Source organism: Rhinopithecus roxellana, chromosome 4 (assembly GCF_007565055.1).
Source record: "Rhinopithecus roxellana isolate Shanxi Qingling chromosome 4, ASM756505v1, whole genome shotgun sequence".
NCBI lineage: Eukaryota > Metazoa > Chordata > Mammalia > Primates > Cercopithecidae > Rhinopithecus > Rhinopithecus roxellana.
This window is the reverse complement of record NC_044552.1, coordinates 26,539,300-26,548,824: the sequence shown is the minus strand read 5'-3', so window position 1 is coordinate 26,548,824 and position 9,525 is coordinate 26,539,300. Positions and strand designations below refer to the sequence as shown.

At 47.9% G+C, this 9,525-nt stretch overlaps 1 protein-coding gene across 3 annotated transcripts; it reads left to right on the top strand.

The window, feature by feature from the left end:
* The first annotated feature begins 905 nt into the window (after nt 1-905).
* LOC104666619 (HLA class II histocompatibility antigen, DO alpha chain) lies at nt 906-6,354 on the top strand. Of its 3 annotated transcripts, none has more exons than XM_030929341.1 (5): nt 906-1,061; nt 2,249-2,497; nt 2,921-3,159; nt 3,298-3,433; nt 3,672-6,354. In XM_030929341.1, the coding sequence occupies exons 1-5, from the start codon at nt 980-982 to the stop codon at nt 3,761-3,763; spliced, it is 798 nt and encodes a 265-aa protein (XP_030785201.1). In that variant the 5' UTR covers nt 906-979; the 3' UTR covers nt 3,764-6,354. The 3 variants fall into 3 exon arrangements, with proteins under 3 accessions (XP_030785201.1, XP_010367029.1, XP_010367027.1); XM_010368727.2 differs by having other exon boundaries at nt 2,921-3,202; XM_010368725.2 differs by having other exon boundaries at nt 2,921-3,433.
* The last annotated feature ends 3,171 nt before the right edge of the window (nt 6,355-9,525 follow it).

The following is a 9,525-nucleotide window of genomic DNA, read 5'->3' as shown; positions in this document are numbered from 1 at the left end:
CCCAGGTGATTCTCATTTGGAACCAGAGACCCAGATGATTTCCTAGCTCCTTCCAAGTTGAAACTCATCGATTTCATGGTCTTTGACACATGGCCTAATTTGGTTAGATTTATCTTTACTCAGATGTTAGCTTTACATATATATATATATATATATATATATATATATATATATATATATATATATATATATATATATATATATATATATACTGGACTAAATTCTCCCAGTGCCTCTTATCAGTCGAGCCCAACTAGAAGCCAAAGACAAGGGTGATGCCGTCCTCCAGCCTGTGGCAGCCTGGAGGAGGTGCCCGGGTCCTGGAGGGACAGACAGAGAGGACTAGCACCTGTGCCCTCCTCAGGGAGTCCACGGAAACTCCTTACACTCTGCTTTAGACCAAACATCTCCAACAATTACACATTTTTTCTTACACAGTGAAATTTAATAATAATAAAAGAAAAATAACATTTTTGAAAGTGATTTAAAGTTTTAAGAGGTTTTTATTCCATTATGCAGCCAATGTTTTCCTTTTAAAGATTATTGGTAAAGTTTATTTTACTTTCTAACTCAAAATTTGTCCACAGAAACTTCTTGGGAAAGTAGGATTCCCTGCATCGCAGATGGACATAGAGAGAGGATTTGTTGGAGCTCAGCTGCGCGGCGCTCTGACGGCCTTTTCTCTCCCTTCAGGAGTCCCTTCTTGGAGGACGTGGTAACAGTTGGTGCAAGCCCCTCCCATACTCCAAAACTTCCTTTGGCCTCTCCTGTTGGCCTGGTGAATCCTTCTACCTTCTCACCCCGGCTCTTTCCCTCTTCACCCAGCAACGGATACATTCACTCAGAGAATTTCTGTGATTGGCTGAAGACAACAGGGGTCGTTCCCATCCTCGAATCTATTTTCTTCCTCTTCACCTCCGCCTTGTTCCTGTACTCCCCACAGGGACTGAGACTAATTTGGTTAAAGCACCAGAGTGTAATGGCCCTCAGAGCAGGGCTGGTCCTGGGGTTCCACAGCCTGATGACCCTCCTGAGCCCGCAGGAGGCAGGGGCCACCAAGGGTGAGTGCAAGGGCGAGGCGGGTGCGGCGGGGAGCAGAGATTTACGGAGTTGGGTTACATGAGGAGATGACATGGAGGATGCTTGTTCCTCTCCCTCTCTGGTTTATGAGAAACTTCCTTCACCAAGAGACACCCAATCCCCCTCACCTCTGTCACATCCACTCTGGACCTAAATGAAGGTGCAGCTCGGTCAGCTGCGCAGCTGCCCCATTCAGCCTTTGCTGACGTTCAGATTTCTCCTGATTCCTTCCTCTTTCCTGAGACCCAGACCTCCACCCAACAGGTGCCAGCAAGCACCCTGATTTCTCTACCACCCCTGGCCTGGAGTGCGGCCCATCAAGTCCAGTTCTGTTGCAGTATTTATGCCCATGCCAGTAGTTAACTGTTTACCTGTCGTTGTTTATCGGGAGACATGAGCTGGTTTGCGGGTCTACAGCTGGTTCATCTTTATTTCTTTTATTTCCCTGGCCCGCCATTGTGCTGGGTACATGCTAGTTCCTCAATAACTGTTGTTCAACTTCATAGAATTCTGCAAGTATTAGAACTTAATCCCTAACTTCCAGAAAACTAGACAACAATTATGGAAGAGACACACTCAGTCATAATGCTCTGAGATGGAGGAATTGGGACATGAACTTTGACTTCTGACTCCTCATCCAGTGCTCTTTGCAATGCCTTGAGTTGCCTCTTCTTATCCCCTTGGTCTCTGGGTCACTAACCTTAATTCTTACCCCCGCCAGCCGTGGCCTGTTTCCCCTTACACCCACCTGCACTGCATCTCTGTGCAAAGCTCCACTACTCTCCTGTCCTTAAACATTCCTCCTCATCCCACCCGCACAGTCCCGCCAGCTCACAACACAGGACCTGACAACACAGACAGGGCGGACGACCACAGCCAAGATTTAAATTCTGGAACCCCAAGCATGATTTTAGGCAGCCCCTCCTCTTCCCATCCTGATATGCCAGACTGCACTGTCTCTGTGCCGGCTGCAGTGTGCTGGGATGAACCTCTTTCTTCCCGTCCTCTCCCTTGCCCTCTCCCAGGGCCAGCCCAGTGTCAGAACAGGACTGTGTCCCCACACAGAACCTAGGACGGGGCCCAGGCTCAGGGACTCAACAATCACATATTGTGGATGAGACAGACACATTTTCTTCTCTCTCCTTGACCCCGAACTCACCAAACACAGCTGACCACATGGGCTCCTACGGACCCGCCTTCTACCAGTCTTACGGCACCTCGGGCCAGTTCACCCATGAATTTGATGGGGAACAGCTGTTCTCTGTGGACCTGAAGAAAAGTGAGGCTGTGTGGCGTCTGCCTGAGTTTGGCGACTTTGCCCGCTTTGACCCGCAGGGTGGGCTGGCCGGCATCGCCGCGATCAAAGCCCATCTGGACATCCTGGTGGAGCGCTCCAACCGCACCAGAGCCATCAATGGTACCAGCCCTCCCTCTGCCCACCCAGTCAGGTGGGAAGGTCCAGAGAAACTTCCTTCCAGTTCCTAGACCTCCATCACTCTGGGGCGCACTCTCAGTGCCCGTGCCTGTCATGCCCTGTCCCTTTCTTTCCCAGGAGGCTCCATGTCTTCCTAGACCCCGTTGGCACCCCCCTCCTTGAGGAATGACACCTCTCACCTGGACTCCCGCCCAGGGACCAGTCAGATATAGGAGCTCCTGGCATCCCCACTCCCTCCCCAGTCTCCTCTCCCTCTGTTTTCCTCCTCTTCTGCCCCAGTGGATACCATCCCAGAGCATCCCCTGCCCACAGATGACTACGAAGGGGGAACGTCTCTTAATCCCAGTCCTAGTAAGGCCCTGGGATGAGGGATGAGCCTGTGGACTCAAGCCCCATTCCTCCTAGTGCCTCCACGGGTGACCGTGTTCCCCAAGTCTCGGGTGGAGTTGGGCCAGCCCAACATCCTCATCTGCGTCGTGGACAACATCTTCCCGCCTGTGATCAATATCACCTGGCTGCGCAACGGCCAAGCTGTCACTAAGGGAGTGGCCCAGACCAGCTTCTATTCCCAGCCTGACCATTTGTTCCGCAAGTTCCACTACCTGCCCTTCGTGCCCTCAGCCGAGGACATCTATGACTGCCAGGTGGAGCACTGGGGCCTGGATGCGCCACTCCTCAGGCATTGGGGTACGGAGTCCCCTCCCCATGCACCCTCCTGGCTCCAGGTTTCCTTTACTCTAGATTCCTTCCCTATACCACCAATTCCTTCCTTTCTCTCCCAGAGCTCCAGGTGCCTATTCCACCACCAGATGCCATGGAGACCCTGGTCTGTGCCCTGGGCCTGGCCATTGGCCTGGTGGGCTTCCTCGTGGGCACCATCCTCATCATCATGGGCACATATGTGTCCAGTGCCCCCAGGTGCAGAGGCCCCGGGAGTCTAGGGGGTGGGGGAGGAAAGTGGATGACTCTGAACAGGACATGGGTGGAGAATCAGAGATTCTGTCGCGGGCAAAGAGGTCAGGAAAGAAATGGGCATGGAGGAAAGAAGCAGAGGTGGGGTGAGAGAGTAAGGTTTTGGGGGAGGTGGGCACTCAGAGATAGAATCCCAGCATATTGAAATTGAGCAACGTCGATTGTGTGGTTTCTGCTACTTTAGGTAATGATCCTTCTGAGAGAAATGACTTGTGGGAGACACCCTGCAGATCCTCGTGGATTTGTGACAGCTCCTGCGTGCTCAGTGCCCTTTAAGTGCATCCTGCTGTGCTGACCTTGAGTGGGATCAACCTCTGTCCTACAGGTCCCTTCTTTTTTGGCCCCAGTACTCATGGCAGGGTTTGTGGGACACCTACTAGCTTCCCTTCTCTTTCAACACACACACACACATTCTTGCTCTACCCAAAGCTCTGGCTGGCAGCACCAAATGCTTTGGTGGTGTTTGCACTGTGTCCTTTTTAGGCCTTGGCCAGTTCTCCCAGGGTTGAGGCATGTGGTGCTGGGGATCGGCAGCAGTCCTGGGGCCCGCACGGGTGTGTCTTGCTCCATTTGTCCCATTGTGTGTTACTTTGTGAAAGCCATTTCACATGGACTTCATGAAATTTGCCTCCTGAGTTCAGTTTTGCCCTGAAAGGGATGCAGATTATCCTGTTCCTCACGACCCCCTCAGCTAACAAACCCTCAGCACTGGGACAGGACAGGCTCATGGGGACTCCATTCCTGCCTGGGTTTACTCTGTATGAAGAGACCATTGGTATCCTGCCATGATGTCATCTCCTTTTTCTACTTTCCCTAGAGTCCTATGCATGACAAAGAGAGGCCCAAGGCTTGGATAAGGTGGCCACTTCCATCAATGGGGTCAATCATGTTAGGTAGGAGGTGGTAGAGTCGGTGTGCAAGGTATTTGGTAAGAGGGGCATCCACCTAGACACTCTCTAAATATGTGGCCTAGAAGATTTTAGTCTAATTTTCTGTGAACGAAATTTAAAACATACAAAGAGATAAGTCACCATACCACATAGTTTATGTCAAGACCAAAATGAGCAGTACAGATTACAGTTTTCAAACCAGAATGCACATGGGAACTGCTTGGGATCCTTTTAAAAGTACAGGCATTGGCCTGGTGCAGTGGCTCACTCCTGTAATCCCAGCACTTTGGGAGGCCAAGGGGACAGGATCGCTTGAGGCCAGGAGTTGGAAACCATCCTGGGCTACATAGAGAGACCCCATCTCTAAAAAGAAAGATTTAAAAATTAACCAGGCATGGTGGCTCGCACCTGTATTCCCAACCACCCGGGAGGCTGAGGCTGGAGGAGTGCTTGAGCCCAGGAGTTCAAGGCTGCAGTGAGCTGAGATCGCACCACTGCACTCCAGCCTAGGTGACACAGTGAGACCCTGTCTCTAAATAAATAAATAAAATATAAAAATAACAGGCATCACCCAGACCTACTGAATTAGAATCTCGGGGGTGCAAGGGGCAGCAAGAGGGAGGCTGTCTCTTTTGAGACAGGGTCTCGCTCTGTCACTAAGCTGGAGTGCCATGGCATGATCCCAGCTCACTGCAACCTCAGCCTCCCAAGTTCAAGCAATCCTCCTGCCTCAGCCTCCTGAGTAGCTGGGACTACAGGTGCGCGCCACCATGCCCAGCTAATTTTTGTATTTTAAGTAGAGACAAGGTTTCACCATGTTGGCCAGGATGGTCTCCATCTCCTGACCTCGTGATCCGCCCTCCCTGACCTCCTAAAGTGCTGGAATTACAGGCATGAGCCACCGCGTCTGGCCGAAGCTGTCATTTTTAACAGGCTCTGGATGACTCTGATGCAGCCATCCTGGACCTAGGCTGCGGTCTGGTCACTGGGACACAGTGACATAATCAGGTGCCATGGGGGGTCGTGGGAAAGAGGGATCCCTAATGTCCAAGGTGGACTAGGAAGGCTTTCTGAAGAACGTGGGTCTGTTAGGGCATCAAAGCCAATCAAGGTACAAGTAAATAGGGGTAAAATGAGGGTTTGAACTGTGAGCAGTTGGTCCTGGAAAAGAAAGAAACCACGAGATTATGGGGACTCAATGGGCTTCTTAAGAGAGAATAAGTTGAAATCAATGACCAGAAGACCCTGATGGAAGTGGAGGAGAATCATCTCAGGCAAACTTTTTGTGTGCCAGTAACAGAAACCCTCTTCGTGTGTTCACATGCAAAGTATAGGATGTTTGCAATATAGCCGTGGGGAGGAGTGCAGGGCCCAAGGGTAGGTTCTAGCCAGGCCTCCCAGGAACAGAACTGGGATCCGAAAAGCCTGGAGAAGCTAGAGCTGCCCCTCCAACACTCTCGAATCCACACGGTCTGTGTTCTCTAGACCCCCCTGCATGTTAGCGGTGTTCTCTCTCTGTGGACTGACTGTCCTTTTCAGTGAACATGTCCACCCGAAAGCTCCTGAGTTTATATCATCTCAGCCCTCACAACCCGCAAAGGCTGTGTCACAGCTTTAAATTACTGGAAAATAATTTACTTTAATTATTTTAAATTACTTTAAATCACTGGAAAAATAAATGACCGGCCAGACGTGGAGCAGGTGTCCATCCCAGACCTGTGTAGTTAGAGCAGGAGACAAGATCCCACACAAATGTGGCTGCCAAGCACCCAGCCCCGGGGCAAGGGGTCAAGTTCTTGTCAGAGAAAGAGGAATAAGTTGGTTCTCAGAAGACACCGCAAGATACGTGTGTTCCCAACAATCTCTGATCTCTGCTGATCTTTTGCTTAGCGGTTAACTTGATGCATCATTGGGAAGGTGTTTCTCTCATCTCCATCCTACGGCTTAATAAAGTCACTAAAATTGTGTTCTTTTGACCAAAGAAATGTGTGGTTTTTTTGTTTGTTTTTTTTTCACTGTTGCATATACTACCCTGAAGTCACTGGGTTCTAGGAATAATTCTAGAGCCTTTAGATTTGTGTATCTGCGTGTATACTCACATTTGTTTCTAGTCTCAAGGTACGTAGTGTTTTATTTTAAAAAAGAAATTGTGCTCCTGCATTCCTGATCTTTCACTCTGTTTTAGAACAGACATCCAGTAGTCTCCTGTCCTTTGTATCCAAACTCTCCCTTTTTGCAGGGTCCCCCTACAGATCATAAGCACGTCATCTCTCCAAATAATGAGAACATCAAGTCCTCTGTCTGTCCTTGACCCAGTCTCCCTTCCACCCAAGCTCCTCCCGGTCACACCCTCTGAGAGGGTCTGCATGGACTGCCTCCAGATCCCCTCTTCCCATCCACTCTTTCGGTTTTAATTTTTAATCAAATTATGTTATATGCATAGTTTAAAGAGTCAAATATTTTTTACAAGATTTGTTACAGAAATACCAGTCTCCAGCCCCCTCTGCCACCATATCCCTCAGCCTCACAGAAAATAACTTTCAATTGTTTTAATGTGTTCTGTTGGTATTAACCTCCCATCTCTAAATAACATGTTTGTGTTGCTACATCTAGATTTTTCAGCTTTAGGCTTTATCTCTTTACCTCCTGCTGTGGGAGAGGGGGATTTAGATTTTTTTCATCCTCAAAGAACATCATGCACCCTTCCCATGCCCCTTCTTTTAATATGAGTATATTGTAATTTTTACAACATAGTAAAAATTACTGTGCTTACTATGTTTATATCAGTATGACCATGTAATGGCAAACCATAGAGCAAACCATGCTTGCTCTTCCTTTTCTAGATGACTTTGTTTTCTCTGGAGTGTGTAATTGTCCTGTTTTCCTTTGCGTGGCTGTATTTGTACTTATTATTAATGAATCACAAAATTCCTTACAGTACAAACACGTCAGGTATTCTGTCAATTTTGCCATCAGATGTAACTCTCCCAGAATCTTCTGTCTGCTCCAGTCTTAACTCTTTGCCCTTGATGATACAGCGTTCACTCTGAGATCACCCTTCGCCATCCGCATCAGGATTTACCTGTCCTCCGAGTTGGATCTTCTGTTTCTTGTATCCAGTCATTGCCCTTTGTGGTCTGCCTTATTTTAATGAGGCACCTCTTCTTTCCACTTCCTGAGAAACAGTGCATATGAGGAAAACTTTTTATGCTTCATATGTCAGAAAATGTATTTATTGTACTCTCAAACTTGAATAATAGCTTGCATAGGTATAAAATTCAAGATTGGAAATCATTTCCATCAGAATTTTTAAGGCATTTCTCTATAATCCCTTAGCTTCCTGTGTTATTGTTGATAAGCCAAAAGATATTGTGTCGTGAAACTTTGTATGTAATCATTGTTGTTTTGTTCTCTCTGGAAGCTTATAGGATTTCTGCTTTTCCCTTTCCTCCCTTAAATTCTTATAGGTGCTCCATAACCTACAAGGTGAAGATCCTTCTCAAACTGTCCTCAGTGTACCGTTTTAACCATATTTCTTTTCTTTTCTTTTCTTTTTTTTGAGATAGAGTCTCGCTGTGTTACCCAAGCTGGAGTGCAGTGGTGTAATCTTAGCTCACTGCAACCTCTGTCTCCCAGATTCAAGCAATTCTCCTGCCTCACCCTGCTGAGTAGCTGGAATTACAGGCACCCGCCACCACATCTGGCTAATTTTTTTTATTTTTAGTAGAGACGGGATTTCACCATGTTGGCCAGGCTGATCTCGAACTTCTGACCTCAGGTGATCCACCTGCCTTGGCCTCCCAAAGTGCTGGAATTACAGGCATGAGCCACCAAGCCTGGGCTATTTTAACCATATTTATAATAGTGCCTCCTGAAAATGGTCAACGCCTAAGTCACAGAAAATTGTTGTTGCATGTTTACTCCTCCCTGCCTTTGCACAAACTATTATCTGTGCTGGACCTGCCTTCCTCCACCAACCAATCAAAATTCTGCCTGTCCTTCCAGGGTCCAGATTAAATGTCACCTCTTCTGTGAAGCATTTCCAATCCCAGCCCCCGATATGCTGGCCACCATCTCCCTACAGTACCACCACATTCCGCCCTTTGTCAGTTGACTGTGTCTGAATTTGCCTTTGCCACTAACTGCTCCTCTAAAGCAAGAGAAGTCTGTGTCTTACAGTTCCAACACCCAGAACATAATGGGCATTGAAACACTGTAGAATTCTATTTAATTCAATTTTGTTTGCTTCAAATCCAGCCCGGTCTGACTGTCTGCAGCTGGTTTTAATAACACTGGCTACTGTTTACCCAACACATGCAATGTGCCCAGCCTTAATGCTTTTCACGTGTAGTGGATTTGAATCTTGGTCCAAAAGATTAATAAGATAGTGCGCAGAATGCAAAAAATAGTAAACGTCTTTAAATAATCGAAAATCTGATTCAAAATCTGCTGTTTAAAAAATCTTAAATCTGATTCAAAACCCCTGCCACGAGGCTGGTTTTAAATTGAATCTGTCATTATTGGGGCTTCTGGTCTCTTACAGTTGTTCCAAGGGTCTGCGCCCTGACACAGTGCTGAGGCCTTGGAGAAGCTCCTGTTGTCTTCCTGCATCTGTCCAGACTGTTTACTCCAAGCACGCCCAGGGCTTAAGCTGTATGGTCTTTTCAAGTGGCAGCTCTGCTGCTTCTGCACCAGGCTTGGGACAGGGGAATCTTTAGTGAAGAGTGATCCCCAGTGCCTGGGAGCAGGACTGCAAAGGCGTACCACATGGCCAACTTCCCCCTCCTTGGGAGGACTCCCCACCTGCCTTGGCTGCTGCGAGGAAGCAGGGCTCTTTCAGACCCACAGGCCACTGTGCCTTCCTCAGTTTAGGAGAACCTTCCCCCTTTGCCTGTCAAAGGCATTCCCCTCTCTCTCTCTGGCACAGTGTCTGGGACACCTGGCATCATGTCAAGTGAGCTTCAGGTTTTGGGAAATCCACAGCCAGAAGAGGAAGGGCCTTGGAGGTGACATGTGCTATTGTCTTGTGTGACAAACCTAAATACAAACAAAGAAAAAAGAAAGGCATCATTCTGCCATACATGAATTATTTTATTTCTTCCTTACGACCAATCTGCAAGTTAAGTATAATGATTTCATTTTATAGAG